At 47.7% G+C, this 22,281-nt stretch overlaps 1 protein-coding gene across 2 annotated transcripts in view; it reads right to left on the bottom strand.

Annotated features, from left to right (window-relative positions):
• LOC121568157 (unconventional myosin-VIIa) overlaps positions 1–17,642 on the bottom strand; it is a 33,412-nt gene extending 15,770 nt beyond the window's left edge. Inside the window, exons 1-21 of one of the 2 annotated variants that reach the window (XM_045220343.1) lie at positions 17,570–17,642; positions 11,192–11,305; positions 10,851–11,003; positions 9,216–9,400; positions 8,995–9,116; positions 8,739–8,881; positions 8,420–8,533; positions 8,074–8,227; positions 6,276–6,352; positions 5,687–5,806; positions 5,427–5,569; positions 5,097–5,307; positions 4,380–4,515; positions 3,966–4,072; positions 2,621–2,758; positions 2,345–2,503; positions 1,982–2,074; positions 1,146–1,240; positions 900–984; positions 510–728; positions 294–377 (exon numbers count right to left, since the gene is read on the bottom strand). In XM_045220343.1, coding sequence (XP_045076278.1) covers positions 294–377; positions 510–728; positions 900–984; positions 1,146–1,240; positions 1,982–2,074; positions 2,345–2,503; positions 2,621–2,758; positions 3,966–4,072; positions 4,380–4,515; positions 5,097–5,307; positions 5,427–5,569; positions 5,687–5,806; positions 6,276–6,352; positions 8,074–8,227; positions 8,420–8,533; positions 8,739–8,881; positions 8,995–9,116; positions 9,216–9,400; positions 10,851–11,003; positions 11,192–11,305; positions 17,570–17,587 — 2,670 coding nt within the window. In that variant the 5' untranslated portion in view covers positions 17,588–17,642. Of the gene's footprint in view, positions 1–293; positions 378–509; positions 729–899; positions 985–1,145; positions 1,241–1,981; positions 2,075–2,344; positions 2,504–2,620; positions 2,759–3,965; positions 4,073–4,379; positions 4,516–5,096; positions 5,308–5,426; positions 5,570–5,686; positions 5,807–6,275; positions 6,353–8,073; positions 8,228–8,419; positions 8,534–8,738; positions 8,882–8,994; positions 9,117–9,215; positions 9,401–10,850; positions 11,004–11,191; positions 11,306–13,845; positions 14,034–17,569 lie in introns of those variants that run through there. The other variant, XM_045220342.1, reaches the window with a different exon arrangement.
• Positions 17,643–22,281: the final 4,639 nt, after the last annotated feature.

The following is a 22,281-nucleotide window of genomic DNA, read 5'->3' as shown; positions in this document are numbered from 1 at the left end:
TTTCAATCTTTTACCTAGATTTTAGCAGAGATGCAAGAGAAGCATATTTAGTTTCTTTAAATTTAGAACCACCAGTCAGGAGGATACAGACCGCTCAAGAGGTATGCTTAGATATGCAGAAAAAATGACATATTTTTGACATAGAATTAAGCATAGCGATTATGGCTCTAGATCGCAGGGCCTGGCCCCCCTCCGGACCATCCCTAGCCATCCTCACGTACTTTGTGCCCCCTCAGATTGTTGGGGTGCATGACGCCCGTGTGTGTGTGTGTGTGTGTGTGTGTATGTCAGACCTTGGCCTTCTTAGCGCTCATCTGGTTCATCAGTTTCTCCTCCTCAGCCAGATGCAGCTTCTCTGCCTCCAACCTCCTCCGATACTGAGAGATAGAGAGAGTGAGAGAAAGGGTTAGGATGAGAGAGTGAGAGAAAGGGTTAGGATGAGAAAGTGAGTGAGAGGGACTGAGGCTTTCTCTCAGTCTGCACTGCATGTGTCTGTGTCTCTGTCTCACCTCTCCCTTCAGTCTCTTGTAGAGGCGTCGTGCGATCATGCCCCGTGTGTAAGCCTGGATGGTGATGACGGCCCATAGGCGGTGTCTAAAGGCCCTTCGGACCAGACAGCCTCTACACCTGGCCTGCAGACCCATCACCCTCTGTCTGGCCACGTGGTACGTTACGTACAGCCGCCTGGAGCGGTACAACGCCTGCAGTCTGGCAAACCCTGCCCGCATCTAGAAGGAGGAGGGGAGGAGAGGGGAGGGGAGGGGAGGGGAGGAGAGGAGGAGGGGAGGGGGAGGAGGAGGAGGAGGAGAGGACATGGAGGATAAATTGTCATTTGATTAATGATACAAGGAACAGTTCAGCTCATGTCAACGAGAAGTGATCAAGTTTTTAAAACTCACAGCTCCATAGTTCTTGCGACAGTGGTATCCTCGCCACGTCTTCTGGATCATCATGGCCGACTTCCTTATCTTCAGGAATTTGGACCTGTTGAGACGAAGTGATGCGATTGTTAACTCAAAGATGGTTGCTATGACTAAAGTCTGACCTAGTTGCTTTGCCAACAGTCTAAACTGGTTGTTAGGACTACAGTCTCACCTGGTTGCTATGCCAACAGTCTCACCGGGTTGCTATGACTACGGCCTCACCTGTCCTTGAAGCCTCGTACAACCTTCTGGATAAGGATGACCTTGTCCGTGATGGCCTTGTCTCTCTCTATCTCCAACAGCATGTCATGGTGGTCCTAAACAAACACACGCACACGTACAGACACACACAAACCAGAAGTGATCGTCAATAGATTCCAAACAGACATTCTAAAGACCCTCTGATTTATGTTCATGACATCCCTCTCTTTCTCTCATCTGTCCATTTCATCTCTTCCTTTGATCTGTCTGTTTCCTGTAGGGGAAGTGTGGGCGCTGCCCTGGCTTCAATGCGCTGATTTTACTTCATGTTTTACTTCCTGTCCGACCAGCTGGTCGCTCTGATAACGACCTCAGCTATGATGACCATCACCATGGTAACCAGCCCACCACTGACCACTGACCCCACTCCTAGTGCTGTCCTCATTTAACTGTCAACAGAGGCACAACTGTGGTTGAGTTCCACTGCATAGCAAATTTATCTCCCTCTTATTAACACAGGTTATTGTAGACAACTTGCATATTTCAGATCCAAAAATGCAGAGCTTCTCCCAAATGGCACCCTTTTTCCCTATATAGTGCACTACTTTTGACCATTTACATGTTTTATTTTTATTTGTTGTCATTTAGCAGACACTCTTATCCAGAGCGACTTACAGGAGCAATTAGGGTTGTGCCTTGCTCAAGGGCACATCGGCATATTTTTGGCTCAGGGATTCGAACCAGCAACCTTCCGGTTACTGGTCCAACGATCTTAACCGCTAGGCTACCTACCGCCCACACAGAGATCAGGCACCCTAATAAGGTGCCATTTGGGACTCAGCCCAGGAGTTAGTTACCTTGAGGAAGATCTTGGTCTTTCCCATCTGCCAATCATCATCTCTCCCCAGGACAGCTTCCACTATACGCTGACAAGTTCCCCTCAAGTCCTCCTACACACACACACACACACACACACACACACACACACACACACACACACACACACACACACACACACACACACAAACACAAACACATCGAGATCGGACATCGGTGGGCAGGTAACCATTGACAACGGTCACTGACAAGGCAAGCTTTGGCGAAGACTGATCAAGATCAAAACAGCTTGCATTTTTTGGACTACATGACTTTACCCAGATGAGCCCCCCATAGAAGGCTTTTAGTATGACTGGCACATCTAAACTCTAACGGTCACTTACCTGTTTGTATGCAGGTTTGACTCCTGGCATGAGGACTCTGTACCGGTCCACAAACTCAACAAAGGTGTATCTGATTGGATAACCAGCTTTGCGGATACGAATGGTCTCCATCATGCCTGAATACCTCAGCTGACGAACACACAGCTCCCTGTCAAACAGCTGGGAGAGATAACAGACAGACACACAGAGACAGACAGACACACAACAATTAAATTTTTACACACACACACACACACACACACACACACACACACACACACACACACACACACTCACCATGGGTTTTTTGTACTCATTGGGTTTAATGCAGCGTACAAAGAAGGGCTGACACACACTCAGAGTCCTCATAAGCAGTTCCAGAGAACGCTTGAACTGACTGCTCAGAGTGGGAGAGCGCTTCCTGGTCTCCGTCCCCTAGAACCACACACGCACGCACACACACACAAACACGCACAGACACATCAACACGGGTTAGTAACAATGGATTCTATCCCTTTTCCTCTCACTCTCCTTTTTCCACTCTCTCTCTTTCACTCTGTTAAGTTCCCTTTTATTCCCATACAGGAAAGCAGGCTAAATGTAGCTCATATTGTGACAGATATATTTTGATGTCAAGGTTAGAACTGTTTTAAAGTAATGCCAACAACAGTTCTATCAAAGCTATTGTTCTTCAAAACTCAATGTCTAAATACACTGAGTGTACAAAACATTAAGGACACCTTCCTAATATTGAGTTGCACCCCCCCTTTTCCCCTCAGAACAGCCTCAATTTGTCGGGAAAGCAAGCTCATGCGAGAGAGGGGACACCCACTTATACAGACAAGAAACTTGACAATTTTATAAAATGGTAAATGGCCATTATGCGACATCTTCATTATCCACCATCTTTGCAGAGGTGAGAGAGAACCAGGAAGTAGACAGGAAGGGATGTCACCAAATACCAAGTTTAAGGACAGAGAGAGCGAGAGAGGCTCCACTGAACGATGGACGATATGTCTGCTGTACACAGCCATCGGATGGAGGCAGGGAGGGAGGGATGGAGATTATTTCTCCTCTTTTCGTCTTTTACCTTCAGACCAGTGTCAGGTTGGCCCATATTATCACCCGGCAAGTAGCCAACCAGAGACCAAGGCAGACATACATATGTGTGCATGCACACACGTGTGATACGCAGACACACAGATACAAACACACACACACAGATACAAACACACAGACAGAGGAAAGACAGGAGAGACAGAGTAATGTTAGCATCTTGCCACACATTACTGAAGAGACAGAGGGAGGAGAAGAGTGAAAGCAGCATGCCATGCAGAGAAAACAACCCTTGAGACAACTGCGTCCCAAATGGTACCCTATTCCCTATTTGGTACACTACTTCTGATCAGAGCCCTATGTGCACTATAAGGGAATAGGGTGGCATTTGGGATGCAAACCATGAGACAACCAGAACAGACACAGCCGTCTGTCTGAAACGCTTCATGATGACCACTCAGAGAAACTAGCCAACAGGTAAATGAGTGATCTGTGATGTCATCAAGGTGTAGGGAGGAGTGGTGGGTCGAGTGACTGTGTGGCTGCTAGGGCGAAGGGTTGCTTGGGTGACGGAGGGCCATGTTACCATGGCAACATCGGCCTGGAAGATCTGCTTGATGAACTTGTTCCTGGAGGAGTGAACCAGCTGGATGATGTCACCGTGCAGGGTGTCTCTGTTCTTCTCCAAGAAACCTATTATTGATAAGGCTATTAGTTATTGTTTAGGAAATTGGGTTTAGTGTGTCCTATCCTCTATTAGTCCTGAGAAGAACCCTTTACAGTTACTTTTTCATCGAGGGTGGTCATCACAAAACCCTGATGAAGGCTATGGGCCAAAGCATGTAGGTTTTAACATTAAATAAGCATTTTATCAACTTCCACTGTCCTCCAAGAGTTGCTGATTTTGGTCATCATGTTTTATGTGATAATCAGTCAGTCAGTATGTGATAATCAGTCAGTCAGTATGTGATAATCATGTTGCCATAATGTTGTCACGTACCTCGTGTCTCGTAGTAGACCACCCCAGCAAAGTGCTGGATGCCAAACTGGGTCTCATAAGTGTGCTTAGGAGGGATGTAGTTGGTGTTCAATTTATGCTGAGAGTTCAACTTATTCAACATAGTGGTGTCTGTACCCTGAGACAGAGAGAGAGAGAGAGAGAGAAAGGTGAGAGGGATGGGTTAGGGAGATATGATCTAACTAAGTACCCTGGGAACTGATAGAGTAGGTTTACACAAATATTTGATTACACATTCGTCCTCCTCTCTCCCTCTCTCCTCTTCCTTTTACTTTAGGGAACTACAGATGTAGGATCTTAATTTGAGCCAGTTTGCTACAGCAGGAAAATAGTCCTGCAGCAACAGGAAATGTGAATTATTATGTGGATTATAATTAATTTACATTTTTGTAGGGGTTGATACATTTTTCGTAAGGTGAAATCAAGTCTGAAATGTCTAAATGGAAATTACAAACTTCAGAAGCCTTTTTAAAACTCAAATACACTACAAATTTGACATTTCCTGATCAAATTAAGGTCCTACATCTGTATATGTACTGTATATATCTATAATGTAGTTACATTGGGGAACTTGCTCTCCTCGTCTATGAGGCTGATGATGATCATGGGTTTGATACGATCATGTCTCTCATCCCTTTCTCCCCCACCCCCTATCCTCCTCTCCTCTCCTCTACCTCTGTGTTATACTGTCATCATTACCTTGGGGAACTTGCTCTCCTCGTCTATGAGGCTGATGATGTTCATGGGTTTGATAGCGATCATATCCAGGGCGTCCTGGTTGTCTGTGAACTCGATGTGTTGCCAGTTGATGTGTTCCAGGTTGTATTCCTCCTGCTCCAACTTGAACACATGTCTCACAAAGAACTGCTGCAGGTTCTCGTTGGCAAAGTTAATGCACAGCTGCTCAAAACTGTTGATGGGGAGACACACACACACACACACACGAACGCAGGGCAGGTAAACCGACAAAAACTGCAGTCAGGTGTGTGTCTCTGTTCTGTTTGTGTGTGTGTGTGTGTGTGTGTGTACCTGTTGATGGTGAAGTTTTCGAAGCCAAAGATGTCTAGTAGACCTATAGAGCGTCTGAGGGCTTTGGGCTCGTGGGACGGAGGCTTGTAGATCGCTGCATTGATCTTCTCTACAATCCACACAAACAGACGACCGTAGATCCCCTACACACACACACACACATGCACGCACGCACACAATATACATATGCCAGAGAGTGTGTGAAAAAGTGTGTCACACACCAGAAAGCATGTTAATGTTAATGTGTGTGTATGTGTTACCTTGACGAATGCGTCCCGTACGTCCAGAGCCTGCTCTATACTGAGGGGAGTGGAGACTGTTTCTCCTCTAGTGATCAGAGTCCTACTGGTCAGACAGTTCATCAGGTCTTTACAGTTCACCTACACACACACACACACACACACACCGCGTGTGCATCGCACGTGAACACACACGATGGACACAGGCAGGCAGGCGCACGCGTGCACACACAGCAACGTTAAGTTAGAAAACACACTTCTTTCACACCATCAACCAATGTTGACAACAGTCCAGGTTTGTGTGTTTCACCAGTTTGCAACTTGGAGGTGATCACTGCCATGTTATTCACTAAACACTGTTAGCTCTCTCCCCCTCTCTCCCTCCTCCTCTCTCCCTCCCTCCCTCCCTCCTCCTTCCCTGTCTTTCCCTCCACCTCCCTATTTCCCTCCCTCCCTCCCCTAGTGGTCTAGGACCCACCTGTAGCTCTCCAGCAGCTATGACATAACTAGTTCAGGTTACAGGTTACTGCTGTACAACCACTCAGTGGATAGAGTAGGTGTGTATGTACAGTAGGATCATGGGTACAGTGTGTGTGTGTGCGTGTGTTACCTCCAGAAGTGTAGCAGCAGAAGTCAGGTCTACGCTGCGGACCACCTCACAGGCATCCAGGTTGTCATAGGTACGAGCTAGGGGTCAGGGGTCAGGGGTTGGAGGTAGGTGACAGTGAAGTCAGCATGATGTCATTCAAATATGTACAGTTGAAGTCGGAAGTTTACATACACCTTAGCCAAATACATTTAAACTCCGTTTTTCACAATTCCTGACTCTTAATCCTAGTAAAAAGTCCCTGTCTTAGGTCAGTTAGGATCACCACTTTATTTTAAGAATGCGAAATATCAGAATAATAGTAGAGAGAATGATTTACTTCAGCTTTTATTTCTTTCATCACATTCCCAGTGGGTCAGAAGTTTACTTATACTCAATTAGTATTTGGTAGCATTGCCTTGAAATTGTTTAACTTGGGTCAAATGATTCTGGTAGCCTTCCACAAGCTTCCCACAATAAGTTGGGTGAATTTTGGCCCATTCCTCCTGACAGAGCTCGTGTAACTGAGTCAGGTTTGTAGGCCTCCTTGCTCGCACACGCTTTTTCAGTTCTGCCCACAAATGTTCTATAGGATTGAGATCAAGGCTTTGTGATGGCCACTCCAATACGTTGACTTTGTCGCCATTTTGCCACAACTTTGGAAGTATGCTTGGGGTCATTGTCCATTTGGAAGACCCATTTGCGACCAAGCTTTAACTTCCTGACTGATGTCTTGAGATGTTGCTTCAATATATCCACATAATATTCCTTCCTCATGACGCCATCTATTTTGTGAAGTGCACCAGTCCCTCCTGCAGCAAAGCACCCCCACAGCATGATGCTGCCACCCCCGTGCTTCACGGTTGAGATGGTGTTCTTCAGCTTGCAAGACCCCCTTTTTCCTCCAAACATAACGATGGTCATTATAGCCAAACAGTTCTATTTTTGTTTCATCAGACCAGAGGACATTTCTCCAAAAAGTACAATCTTTGTCCCCATGTGCAGTTGCAAACCATAGTCTGGCTTTTTTATGGAGGTTTTGGAGCAGTGGCTTCTTCCTTGCTGAGCGGCCTTTCAGGTTATGTCGATATAGGACTAGTTTTACTGTGGATATAGATACTTTTGTACCCGTTTGCTCCAGCATCTTCACAAGGTCCTTTGCTGTTGTTCTGGGATTGATTTGCACTTTTCGCACCAAAGTACGTTAATCTCTAGAAGACAGAATGCGTCTCCTTCTTGAGCGGTATGATGGCTGCGTGGTCCCATGGTGTTTATACTTGCGTACTATTGTTTGTACACATGAACATGGTACCTTCAGGCGTTTGGAAATTGCTCCCAAGGATGAACCACTGAGTTTGAAGGTAGGCCTTGAAATACATCCACAGGTACACCTCCAATTGACTCAAATTATGTCAATTAGCCTATCAGAAGCTTCTAAAGCCATGATATCATTTTCTGGAATTTTCCAAGCTGTTTAAAGGCACAGTCAACTTAGTGTCTGTAAACTTCTGACCCACTGGAATTGTGATACAGTGAATTATAAGTGAAATAATCTGTCTGTAAACAATTGTTGGAAAAATGACTTGTGTCATGCACAAAGTAGATATCCTAACCGACTTGCCAAAACTATAGTTTGTTAACAAGAAATGTGTGGAGTGGTTGAAAAACAAGTTTTAATGACTCCAATCTAAGTGTATGTAAACTTCCGACTTCAACTGTATGTCTGTGTGTGTATGTGTGAGTGTGTGTGCACGCGCACGGACGCACATGCATGTGTGCATTTGTGCATTAATGCGTGCATTTGTGTGTGTGTACCTATTACCTTCATAACACAGGTTCCCCATATGTAGTATAGAGGCCAATAGTTTGGAGATCATCCAATTCTCAGTGTCAGAGAACATCAACACCTTCATGGCTGATTGGATGTTTGAATACTCCTTCATATCATCACGACCATCACACACAGTACACTTCCCCTGGAGAGGAGAGGAGAGGAGAGGAGAGGAGAGGAGAGGAGAGGAGAGGAGAGGAGAGGAGAGGAGAGGAGAGGAGAGGAGAGGAGAGGAGAGGAGAGGAGAGGAGAGGAGAGGAGAGAACTTTAGTTGAATTATATTTTCTCACTACTGTTATAATAACGTTGTTAAAGTGTTAGCTAAGTGTTGTCCTACTATAGTAAGGTAGCTGTAGTCTGTGGCTTTCCCTAGTCCCAGTTTCTTCTTCTGGTCTGAAGGCATGCCCTTCAACATACAGTAGAAGATATGGTAGTTCCTCTCATCACGAGCCTGCAGGGAGAGAGGGAATAGAGATGACACGATAGTGATCAAAATAACATAGCTCCTAGACTGTATCACAGGATATAGGACAGTTGCTTACTTCAACTAGCTAACACTGCCTGTTGCAAAACGTTTTGCTACATTTTGCTATGGTGTGCACTAATGAATACAACCCTGCCTGCAGAACCTATAACCCCGCCCCCTGAATCCATACCTGTCTGCAGACCCGTGACTTCTCCAGCAGGTACTGTTCTATCTTGGCCCCCTCTATGGCTCCTCTCTTGTTGAAGTGGATGTCAATGTATTTCCCAAAGCGGCTAGAGTTATCATTACGGATCGTCTTAGCGTTACCAAACGCTGCGGACAGACAACACAAAGCCCTCAACACTCACAACTATAAGTAAAATAACTACTATAGGGTTCATTATTGTGAATGTGTGTATGTGTGTATGTGTGTGTGTGTGTCCTACCCTCCAGTATAGGATTAGCCTCCAGGACCTGTTGTTCTATCCAGGAGTGTTGTCCACTGATGGCTGCTAGGAACTGGAGGATCAGCTTAGTGCTCTCTGTCTTTCCTGCTCCAGACTCTCCACTGAGAACACACACACAATGTGATCTGACTTGGTGCTCTCACGCGCTTCTGAGAACACACACACACCCAGACACACACACCCCTCTCCCGCTCACACACCTGATGATGCAGCACTGGTCTCTGTTGTTTCTCTGCATGTTGAAGTAACAGTTATCTGCGATGGCAAAGATGTGTGGAGACATCTCTCCTATCTTCTTATTGGTGTACAGACGGATCTGGTCAGCTGTGTAGATGGGCAGCACCTGGTAGGGGTTTACCGCCACCAGGATAGAGCCTGTATACGTCTGGAGGGGATGGGGGTAGAGGGCAAAGGGCAAAGGTAGGACACCAAATCAAAGATCCTACAAATGGAAAGCTAGGATGGGTCATGCAGTGCTGTGCAGTGTTGTATTAGAGATGAGATGCACGTTAGTACAACAACTCTGCATTCTGTGATCAGTTTAAATGGACAGACAGACAGGCACATCGCAGCAGGACAGTAGTACTTTATAGTTGGCCATTCTCATTTACCTGCCACATGAAAATGAGGGGAGGATGACGTCTGTGTGTACGTGTGTGTTGGGAGCAGAGGTGACGTGGGTTTCGTCTCTCAGTCGGTGCAGTCAGTGAAAATTGAGTATCAGTAACAGTCACTGGAGCACCAACCGCCCGACAGCCATGATTGAAATGGAGTAACACTAGTAGCTCATGCACATATCTACTCTCACACACACTCACAAAGACATACAAACGCTAACACATGCACTCATACACCCACACACTCAGAAAGACAGACACACACACTCATACGAACACTCATACACCCACACACCCAGACAGACAGACACACTGGTGGTGAGTATGTCAGCCATGCATGATGCCCCTGTACTTACTCTCCCACCACAGTTAGTCTACAGAAAGGAAGGAGAAAACAAGAAAGAGAGAGAGGGGGAAGGAGGAAGAGGAGGGACAGAGAGTGAGGGAGGAAGAAGGGAGAGAAAGAGGAAAAAGAATGCAAAAGCACAGGTTGACTGAGGGCAGGAGAGACAAACAGATAGAGGGAAGGAAGAAGTAGGAGGAGAGAGAGAGAGAGAGAGAACAGAGAGAGAGGGAGAGAGAGAGAGAGAGAGAGAGAGAGAACAGAGAGAGAGGGAGAGAGAGAGAGAGAGAGAGAGAGAGAGAGGGGGGAGAGAGAGAGAGAACAGAGAGAGAGAGAGAGAGAGAGAACAGAGAGAGAGAGAGAGAGAGAGAGAGAGAGAGAGAACAGAGAGAGAGGGAGAGTAGAGAGAGAGAGAGAGAGAGAGAGAGAGAGAGAGAGGGAGGGGAGAGAGAGAGAGAGAACAGAGAGAGAGAGAACAGAGAGAGAGAGAGAGAGAGAGAGAGAGAGAGAGAGAGAGAGAGAGAGAGGGGGGGAGAGAGAGAGAGAACAGAGAGAGAGAGAGAGAGAGAGAGAGAGAGAGAGAGAGAGAGAGAGAGGGGAGAGAGAGAGAGAACAGAGAGAGAGAGAGAGAGAGAGAGAACAGAGAGAGAGAGAGAGAGAGAGAGAGAGAGAGAAACAGAGACCTCTGGTCGGGCCTCAAACTGGGTTCTGGATGACAACTACAGCTCCTAGCAGTAGTAGTATAGTAGTAGTACTGCAGTAGTAGTATAGTAGTAGTATAGTAGTAGTACTCACATATATAAGGTGTTCCCTATATCGCATGAGCAGGTTGTAGTACTTCGGTAGTATAGCAGTAGTACAGTAGTAGTACTTACATATATAAGGTGTTCTGTATATCGTATAAGCAGGTTGCGGAGGATGCCGGCCTCATTGAGGTCTCCCAGGCGGATCATGTCCTCCACCCCGTGGATGGAGGTGGGGTGCATGGGCTTAATGTTGGTTGCATTCTGAGGGGATATCCAATGCTCCTGGAGAAAGAAGGGGCTATTTGTGTAGGGCTGGAACAAATCCCTGCATCATTTTGGCCACCCCAAATTATTATTTTGTGTGAATGTTGAGAGAATGCTTTGTAAATGTTGGGTGAATGATGTGAGAACGTTGTAAGAAGGTTGTGTGAATGTTGTATAAATGTGTTCTGTAGATGTTTGAGACTCACGTTTCCCTCATCATCCAGAACCTGTATCTGTCCAGAGTCACAGAGTTTGACCACGGCTCCGATGGGGACGACAAACTCCCGGCCCGTCTTCAGGTCCAACCACACATAGTCCCCCTTGGAGAGGAGAAATACAATAACCCATCAAACCAACACAATACATGGTTTGAGTCCCAAATTGCACTGTAATCCCTATATAGAGCACTAGGTATGTAGGGAATAGTGCACCATTTGGAACGTAGCTAGTATATTTACAGGTCCACATATTGAGAGGGTGAGGGAGAAAGAGAGAGAGAGAGAGGGAGAAAGAGAGAGAGAGGGAGAAAGAGAGAGAAAGAGAGAGAGAGAGGGCAAAGTATTATTAAAGCAGAAGGTGTATTGCAGACATATACAGTGAGGGGAAAAGTATTTGATCCCCTGCTGATTTTGTACGTTTGCCCACTGACAAAGACATGATCAGTCTATAATTTTAATGGTAGGTTTATTTGAACAGTGAGAGACAGAATAACAACAAAAAAATCCGGAAAAACGCATGTCAAAAATGTTATAAATTGATTTGCATTTTAATGAGGGAAATAAGTATTTGACCCCTCTGCATAACATGACTTAGTACTTGGTGGCAAAACCCTTGTTGGCAATCACAGAGGTCAGATGTTTCTTGTAGTTGGCCACCAGGTTTGCACACATCTCAGGAGGGATTTTGTCCCACTCCTCTTTGCAGATCTTCTCCAAGTCATTAGGGTTTCGAGCCTGACGTTTGGCAACTCGAACCTTCAGCTCCCTCCACAGATTTTTTATGGGATTAAGGTCTGGAGACTGGCTAGGCCACTCCAGGACCTTAATGTGCTTCTTCTTGAGCCACTCCTTTGTTGCCTTGGCCGTGTGTTTTGGGTCATTGTCATGCTGGAATACCCATCCACGACCCATTTTCAATGCCCTGGCTGAGGGAAGGAGGTTCTCACCCAAGATTTGACAGTACATGGCCCCGTCCATCGTCCCTTTGATGCGGTGAAGTTGTCCTGTCCCCTTAGCAGAAAAACACCCCCAAAGCATAATGTTTCCACCTCCATGTTTGACGGTGGGGATTGTGTTATTGGGGTCGTAGACAGCATTCCTCCTCCTCCAAACACGGCGAGTTGAGTTGATGCCAAAGAGCTCCATTTTGGTCTCATCTGACCACAACACTTTCACCCAGTTCTCCTCTGAATCATTCAGATGTTCATTGGCAAACTTCAGACGGGCCTGTATATGTGCTTTCTTGAGCAGGGGGACCTTGCGGGCGCTGCAGGATTTCAGTCCTTCACGGCGTAGTGTGTTACCAATTGTTTTCTTGGTGACTATGATTCCAGCTGACTTGAGAACATTGACAAGATCCTCCCGTGTAGTTCTGGGCTGATTCCTCACCGTTCTCATGATCATTGCAACTCCACGAGGTGAGATCTTGCATGGAGCCCCAGGCCGAGGGAGATTGACAGTTATTTTGTGTTTCTTCCATTTGCGAATAATCGCACCAACTGTTGTCACCTTCTCACCAAGCTACTTGGCGATGGTCTTGTAGCCCATTCCAGCCTTGTAGCCCATTCCAGTCTACAATCCTGTCCCTGACATCCTTGGAGAGCTCTTTGGTCTTGGCCATGGTGGAGAGTTTGGAATCTGATTGATTGATTGCTTCTGTGGACAGGTGTCTTTTATACAGGTAACAAGCTGAGATTAGGAGCACTCCCTTTAAGAGTGTGCTCCTAATCTCAGCTCGTTACCTGTATAAAAGACACCTGGGAGCCAGAAATCTTTCTGATTGAGAGGGGGTCAAATACTTATTTCCCTCATTAAAATGCAAATAAATTTATAACATTTTTGACATCCGTTTTTCTGGATTTCTTTGTTGTTATTCTGTCTCTCACTGTTCAAATAAACCTATCATTAAAATTATAGACTGATCATTTCTTTGTCAGTGGGCAAACGTACAAAATCAGCAGGGGATCAAATACTTTTTTCCCTCACTGTAGGAGGTGGTGATATGGTTGATAAAGATGACGTCTTAGAGCAGTACTGACAGGGTTCAGTGTCATAATTAACCAATAAGGCACAAGGAGGTGTGGTATATGGCCAATATACCACGGCTAAGGGCTTGTCTTAAGCAGGACACAACGCAGAGTGCCTGGATACAGCCCTTAGCCATGGTATATTGGCCATATACCACAAACCTTTCAGTGCTCAAACCACCCAGTTTATAATCAACATTATACAATGATGTCATCAGTGTCACACACACACACAGCTGTGCATCAGGCCTAACAACCCCCCCCCCTAACAACCAATGTGATGTATTATTTACAATATACCTCTGCCTCTTGAACCTGATTCCTTTTTCATAAACAGCAGAATGAAGTGTCTAATACAATCTTCCCCTTGGGGACAAAGTTTTATTGTATTGTAAACATGACTTTTATATGGTAAACCAATTATAACACTGCCTAAGCTCCTCTGATAGCGCAACAAGATTACCTGCAATCCATTCCCATTACTAAACACACACACACACACACACACACACACACACACACGCACACAGTACACACACACGCACACAGTACACACACACACACACACACACACACGCACACAGTACACACACACACACAGTGTTGTAGTCCTACCGGTAGCAGTGTAGAGTGCTTGAAGACAGTGTTGACATTACGTACTAGAGCCCATTTAGCCTGGTCTTTCTCATAAAGGTCCACATAGTCACGACGCTTGTACATCACTGTTAGTCCACGCACACACAGACAACCCTCAATGTCTTCCACTGGCCAAACCCTAGTCCTCCAGTACTCTATTCCTCACATATAGACCCCACACACACCTTCTCAAAGTCTTCCACCATCCAATCCTAATTTGCCCAGTAGTCCAGTCCTCAAGTCCTATACACATCCCACTAACTTCACACCAGGTCGCCCACGGTAATGTGATGTCACTTCCTGTCCAGGTGTGTTCTGATATCAAAGATGGTGCAATTAATATTGGCTCCACCTCTTCCTCTCTGGTTCTAAGTTTGAGAGCAGGAACGAGTAATAATAGAAAAATAACAATCCACTGTCCTCCCCGCCTCCGGCCAACACTGCTCCTATACAGAGTTAAAGTCTGTCTGTCTGTCTGTGGAACAGGCTCAGACCCACACAGACAGATAAAAACAACAGCAACAAGAGAGAGAAGGCTGTCTGTGTGACTGTCTAGAGGACCTCCTGAGAGAGACAGCTACAGGATGAAACAAGACCCCTGGGTAGATCTACTCCTCCTCTCCTTCTTCCTTCCTCTCCTCTTTCTGTTCCTCTGCTCCTGGAAACTGAATCTAGGTCCTTGTGCTGTGTGTCCGTCTGCTCTCGTCTTCTTGATTCACTAACACCATCTCTGCTCTCTCCCTTTTCTCTCTCTCTCTGTCCCTCTATCTCTCTCTGTCCCTCTCTCTCGCTCTGTCCCTCTCTCTCGCTCTGTCCCTCTCTCTCGCTCTGTCCCTCTCTCTCGCTCTGTCCCTCTCTCTCGCTCTGTCCCTCTGTCCCTCTCTCTCTCTGTCCCTCTCTCTCTATGTCCCTCTCTCTCTCTGTCCCTCTCTCTCTGTCCCTCTCTCTCTCTGTCCCTCTCTCTCTCTCTGTCCCTCTCTCTCTCTGTCCCGCTCTCTCTCTGTCCCGCTCTCTCTCTGTCCCGCTCTCTTTCTGTCCCTCTCTCTCTCTGTCCCTCTCACTCTCTGTCCCTCTCTCTCTCTGTCCCTCTCTCTCTCTGTCCCTCTCACTCTCTCAGAGAGGAATGGAGGGGAGGAGTGTTGGGTGGAGAGATAGAGAGAGGGATGGGGGCTGAGTGGTAGCATCATTTCCTCTGTGTGTTATATGTCTGTTTAATTAAGTAAATACCCCTCTGGCAAACGACCTGGGACTGGACTAAACACTACACCACAGGACACAGCTGTCACACACACAAGCACAATCACGCAGGCAGGCAGACACACACACACACACACACACACACACACACACACACACACACACACACACACCTGTCACCAGTGCCAAAACCACTATCAGCAACCACAGTCTCAATAATTCATAAAGCCTACCAGATCTGTTGGGTGTCTTGGTATCCCCCTCCATCCTTCTCTAGTCCCCTCTCTCTCTTTGTCTCTCATTAATTTTCTCTCTCTGTCTTTTTCTCTCCCCCCTCTCTCTGTCATTCCTATATGCCTTATCAGATAGGTGTGTCTTCCATGCAGTAGGATAGCAATAGTAATATTAATGTGGGACAATTCTATCCAGCATCAGGGTTGACTTTTTCACTAGCTTTGAGATGGACATTGTAGCGATTGAAGGGGATCAGCCACAACGTCACGAACCAACAATATAAACACACCAAGAGCCTCTGTTGAATTCTATCTTTACCAACTTAACCCCAGAGCACCTGGGAAGCACCTGGGACAGGTATCAGGACTGGACGCGGGTGCGACAGGTGACAAGGGGGCTGTGTGCGGCGTGACGATGATGTAATGTCAGAGTTGACGGTCACACTGTGCGGACAATCACCATCTATTCACACGACGCCAGCGTCCCTCTCTCCTCCTAGTCTGGTAAATAATTCACTGAGAGCTGGCTGCTGTTATCAGAGACACACACTAACCATAACAAACACAGACAAACACACAGGGAGAGGAGACACATAAAAACCCTACCCTACCGCTTACAGACCCACGCTCCAGAGAAGACCAGGTACCATCCTGCCTCCTAGGGGTTTTCAGTAAATATTACACCACAAACCACAGCTCATATGACTACAATAAACAGCACCAGCATAAGCAATTTACTCCAGCATAAGCAATGACCAGATTAACATTGGTCCGAACCACAATATGTATTTTCAGGGCATAAGCTACCAAGCCAAGAGTCACTATCTGCGTCTCAAATGGCCCCTATTCCCTAGTGTACTACTTTTGACCTGGTCCCATACAGGCTCTAGTCAAAATTAGACTAGTGCACAATAAAGGGTATAGGGTGCTATTTGGAACGCAACCCGTGTTACTGGTACCCTGGGCCACAACATCGAGTGATGTCTCAATAATAAGTGATTTACGCAGGCAATGAGACCTCAGTTCATTTGCATTTAGATAGAGTCAAAGGTCACAGCAAAAGGTATTGATTGGCTGATTGAACAGACAATTGACACCAATCAACACTGGTCAATAAAACCAGCCATCCCTCTGCTTTCTGCTTCAATTAACACTGCATATATTATCTAAAAACACTCAACAAGACATCCAACACACACTTCTAACACTGTTATTACTGGTCTAACACACACACCACACACACTCTCTCAATGCAGATACCATCCTCATGTGTAAGCCCCCCAACACTCCCTGTGGAGAGTGATCAGCCACACACAAACATGCACGTACACACAAAACGCACATACACTCCTCCTCCCCCTGTCCTCTCTATTGTGTTTGGTCAGTGAGAGAGATTAATGGATGCCAGTCTCTCATCAGGGAGGAATGTGAGCAGAACACAACAACACCACCACTGAACAGCACACGGTCACCATGGCGACAACACACTGTCACCATAAACTACAATATAAACTACACCTGGAACCAGTTGTGAGTTGTGACTAGCTGAGCTTGGTTTAGCTTGAATAGTCACTAGAGTGCTAAATCTGCCAGTTTCTGATAGTGCTTGACCCAGGTCTGATGGCTACTGTATGCATGGTAACAGTACCTATATGAGGGTAGTTATGGTTACCTGTATGAGGGTGGGGCATATGTAGCTGAGGCAACGGACACTGCTGTCCCAGCCTTCGATTGGCCAAGGCTCTGCTGAAGTCATTGCTAATTTCGCCATGGTAAACTCATATCAGGGTGTGTGTGTGTGTTCAATCTGTTCCTCTCTCAAGACAATTCTCTCTCTCTCTCTCTCTCTCTCTCTCTCTCTCTCTCTCTCTCTCTCTCTCTCTCTCTCTCTCTCTCTCTCTCTCTCTCTCTCTCTCTCTCTCTCTCTCTCTCTCTCTCTCTCTCTCTCTCTCTCTCTCTCTCTCTCTCTCTCTCTCTCTCTCTCTCTCTCTCTCTCTCTCTCTCTCTCTCTCTCTCTCTCTCTCTCTCTCTCTCTCTCTCTCTCTCTGGTGTGTATGTGTAGGGGCCTGTTCAGCTGAAGAGGAGCCATTGTCAGGGGTGATTAGAGGATCAGAAAGGCTGACGAGCCGAACACCACATTTACTGGACATCAAGAAGACCGACACACACAAGCACACCTCGCACCTGACACTCCTGCAATGGAGTGGAAAAGCGTCTGTCTTGTTCGCCTCAGAAATATACCAGAAAGATAGAGCACGAGTGTGTGTGTTCACCTGCTGCAGAATGACCATGACTCTGGTTTCTGAGTTTATTCCTGGACATCAGAAGACTCCACGTGTCCACCCTGAGACAGAGACAGAGGAGAGACAGAAAGCCATACATAGAGAAGGGGAAAGAAAGAGAGAAAAGGATCTTGTTAGCAGCTAGCAACTCAGCCAGACATCAAGTCACAATGACAAAGTGAGTAACAGTGGCCCAAATGGAACCTTAATCCCTATGTAGGCTCTGGTCAAAAGTAGTACACTGTATAAGGAATAGGGTGCCATTTGGGACACAACCAGCCAGTTAGTCGGCTACTCTGGAAAATGACCGACAACATTCTAATTTGCATATTAATTAAGGTTACTGAAACTGCCTTTGTATTGAAGTTGGCCACACACAGAATTCCATGTACATTCTCACTGCCATAAAACACACACACCACCCCCATCCTTCATCCACCTACACACACCCCTCACAGGTCCTCCATGACCGCATGACATGACCAGTGTCACTGTGTTCCCACCTCTGTTCATGTGTTGTAGACGTAGAACAATTATTCACCCACCCTAACTATACTTTAGTTTAAGCTTTTGGCACACCCTTCCTGCTAACCACACAGTAGGAGGAGACAGGGAGTTGGGGGGAGGGATGTTTGGGGGAGACAAAGAGGGTTGTGGGAGAGAGGGCGGTTTAGGAGGAGGGGAGGGGTGAGGCGGCTGAGACGGGAACGGTTTTGTATTTTGTATTTATTAAGGATCCCCATTAGTTCCTGCCAAGGCAGCAGCTACTCTTCCTGGGGTCCAGCAACATTAAGGCAGCTACATACAATTTAAAATATTACATGACATTACATTTCATAACACTTTTAACAACACATTAAGTGTTTTCCCTCAGGCCACTACTCTACTATCACATATCTACAATACAAAATACATGTGTACGTGTGTGTAGAGTGCATGTCTTATCATGTGTCTGTGTGTGTGTCTCTTCACAGTCCCCGCTTTTCCATAAGGTGTATTTCATATTATTATTTTTTAAAATCTGATTCTACAGCTTGCATCAGTTACCTGATGTGGAATAGAGTTCCATGTAGCCATGGCTCTATGTAGTACTGTGCGCCTCCCATAGTCTGTTCTTGACTTGGGGATTGTGAAGAGACCTTTGGTGGCATTTCTTGTGGGGTATGCATGGGTGTCCGAGCTGTGTGCTAGTAGTCTAAACAGAGACCTTTCCTTAACTCACTGTAGTAGCATACATAGACACACTGGCTTTACTCAAGGCCAGTGGCATGTCATTAGTAAAGATTGAGAAAAGTAAGGGGCCTAGACAGCTGCCTAGGGAATTCCTGATTCTACCTGGATTATGTTGGAGAGGCTTCCATTAAAGAACACCCTCTGTGTTCTGTTAGTCAGGTAACTCTTTATCCACCATATAGCAGGGGGTGTAAAGCCATAACGCATACGTTTTTCCATCAGCAGACTATGATCAATAATGTCAAAAGCCACACTGAAGTCTAACAAAACAGCTCCCACAATCTTTTTATCATCAATTTCTCTCAGCCAATCATCAGTCATTTGTGTAAGTGCTGTGCTTGTTGAATGTCCTTCCCTATAAGCGTGCTGAAAGTCTGTTGTCAATTTGTTTACAGTAAAATAGCATTGTATCTGGTCAAACACCAACCCTTAGTGTCACGGTTTCGGCCGAGGCTGCCTCTCTCCCTTGCTCGGGCAGGCTTCGGCGTTCGTCGTCTCCGGAATACTAGCTGCCACCGTTGCATGTTTCTATGTTCGTTTGCTTTTGTCTGTTTGTTGTGACACCTGTTATCGTTTAGTGTAATTAGTGTCCTATAAGTTCTCGTTGTGTTTGTCTAGTGTTGTGTGTGATTGTTTTCACTGTCTTGCGTATAGCCCGCTTTATTTCGCCTGCGTGCGGAGTTTCTCGCCTCAGGGCATTTGGTTTCGTGCTGTGTTTTGTTGCTAAACTACTAAAGTCTGTTGGACTTACTTTGTGCGTCCTGCGCCTGATTCCACCACCACACCCACCTACAGCTACACTGCCAGAATCACACACCACATTCGATGGAATCAGCAGGAGCCGCAGCAGCACAGGCGACGTTGGAGGACAGGGTCCGCGAACAGAATGACCAGATCCTGCGGATGGGGTCCGCACTGCAGGAGGTGATCACCACCATCCGAGGCTGGGAGACCCTAGGGACTTCTCCCCCGCCCTCCTCCCTGCCAGCACCATCGGCGAGTCAGCCCATTCCCGCTCCGGAACCCAGAGGAGTTCGACTCTCGCTCCCGAGGGCCTACGATGGGACCGCAGCCGGGTGTCAGGGATTCCTTCTCCAGGTGGAGCTTTACCTGGCCACCGTGCACCCGGCGCCCTCGGGACACGAGAGCGTGTCCGCCCTGATCTCCTGCCTTTCCGGGAAGGCGTTGGAATGGGCCAACGCAGAGTGGAGGAGAATCGACGCGAACACCATCACCTACGACGAGTTCTCCCGCCGCTTCAGGGCGGTGTTTGACCATCCCCGGAGGGGAAAGCGGCGGGGGAGCGTCTGGTCTGCCTCCGGCAGGGGAAGAGGAGTGCCCAGGAGTTCGCCTTGGAATTCCGTACTCTAGCGGCGGACGCAGGGTGGAATGAGCGGGCTCTCATCGATCACTACCGATGTAGTCTACGCGAGGACGTCCGTAGGGAGCTGGCCTGTAGGGACACCAGCCTCTCGTTCGACCAGTTGGTCGACATGTCCATCAGGCTGGATAACCTGCTAGCTACCCGCGGACGTCCCGAGGGGGGTCCGTCCATTTCACCCTCCAGCGCCTCCGAGCCGTGCGCCATGGAGCTCGGGGGCGCTGGCGCTAGAGAGAGGAGGGGTCGGCTTACGAGGGGGTCCATCTCCTGCACCAACTGTGGTCGGGGAGGACACACCGCGGCTAGGTGCTGGGGATGGCCTCCTAGGGGAGAGGACGACAGGTCCCGCACTGGGGAGTCCTTCCAGGTGAGTAGGCACCCCACTCACCCAGAGCTCTCTGTTGCACATTTCTGTATACCTGTGCGTTTTCCACAGGTAGCACCTCATTCCCAGCATAAGGCGCTGGTAGATTCAGGCGCGGCTGGGAGTTTTGTTGATAAGAAGTTTTGTTTAGCCTTAGGGATTCCCCTTCTTCCTGTTGACGTCCCCTTCCCCGTTCATGCCCTAGATAGCCGTCCGTTGGGTGCGGGCTTGATCAGGGAGGTCACTGCGCCACTTAGGATGTGTGCGCAGGGGGGTCATCAGGAGATGATCCAGCTATTTCTGATTGACTCGCCTGCGTATCCGGTGGTGCTGGGCATGCCCTGGTTGAGTACCCATAACCCATCTATTTCATGGCAGGAGAGGGCTCTGATGGAGTGGTCTGCCCAGTGTGTGGGTCGATGTTTAGGCGTTTCCGTAGGGGCTACCTCGGTGGAGAGTCCAAACCAGGTGCCCGCATTGCACGTTCCCCCTGAGTATGGGGATTTGGCTATTGTGTTCAGTAAGTCGAGGGCGACGCAGTTGCCTCCCCCCATAGGCAGGGAGATTGTGCGATAGACCTCCAGGCAGGAGCTGCGCTCCCACGGAGCCATGTGTATCCTCTGTCTCAGGAGGAGAAGAGAGCTATGGAGACGTACATAGACGAATCTCTGAGACAAGGATACATACGGCCCTCCACTTCCCCTGCGTCCTCGAGTTTCTTTTTTGTGAAGAAAAAGGATGGAGGATTACGCCCGTGCATTGATTACCGTGGTCTCAATCAGATCACGGTGAAGTACAGTTATCCACTCCCGCTGATTGCGACCATGACGGAGTCATTGCACGGGGCGCGTTTCTTCACTAAATTAGATCTCAGGAGCGCGTACAACTTGGTGCGCATTAGGGAGGGCGATGAATGGAAGACAGCCTTTAGTACCACCTCGGGCCATTACGAGTATCTTGTCATGCCATACGGGTTGATGAACGCTCCTTCAGTTTTCCAATCATTCGTGGATGAGATCTTCAGGGACATGCAGGGGCAGGGGGTGGTCGTGTACATCGATGACATTCTCGTGTACTCGCCTACCCGAGTCGAGCATGTGGCCCTGGTGCGCCGAGTGTTGCGGAGGCTGTTGGAGCACGACCTGTATGTCAAGGCAGAGAAGTGTCTGTTCTTCCAGGAGTCGGTCTCCTTTTTGGGTTATCAGTTGTCTGCGTCAGGGGTGAAGATGGAGGTAGACCGGGTGTCGGCCGTGCGTAATTGGCAAACGCCAACCACTGTGAAGGAGGTGCAGCAGTTTTTGGGGTTTGCGAATTATTACCGGAGGTTTATCCGGGGTTTTGGACAGGTGGCAGCTCCCATAACGTCTCTTTCTAAGGGGGGTCCGGTGCGTCTGCAGTGGTCAGCCGAGGCGGACAGGGCGTTTGGGAGGCTGAAGGACCTGTTTACCTCGTCTCCGGTGCTGGCGCATCCGGATCCCTCTTTGCCATTTCAGGTAGAGGTGGACGCGTCAGAGGCCGGTATAGGTGCCGTGCTGTCGCAACGGTCCGGCGCGCCACCTAAACTCCGCCCCTGTGCCTTCTATTCCAAGAAGCTCAGTCCGGCGGAGCGAAACTATGACGTGGGGGGACAGGGAGCTGTTAGCCGTAGTACAGGCCCTAAAGGTGTGGAGGCACTGGCTTGAGGGGGCTCAACACCCTTTCCTCATTTTGACGGACCACCGTAAC

This window comes from Coregonus clupeaformis, chromosome 6, assembly GCF_020615455.1.
Source record: "Coregonus clupeaformis isolate EN_2021a chromosome 6, ASM2061545v1, whole genome shotgun sequence".
Taxonomy (NCBI): Eukaryota; Metazoa; Chordata; class Actinopteri; order Salmoniformes; family Salmonidae; genus Coregonus; species Coregonus clupeaformis.
Note: the sequence above shows the minus strand (reverse complement) of the source record. Positions and strands in the feature narration are given on the sequence as shown.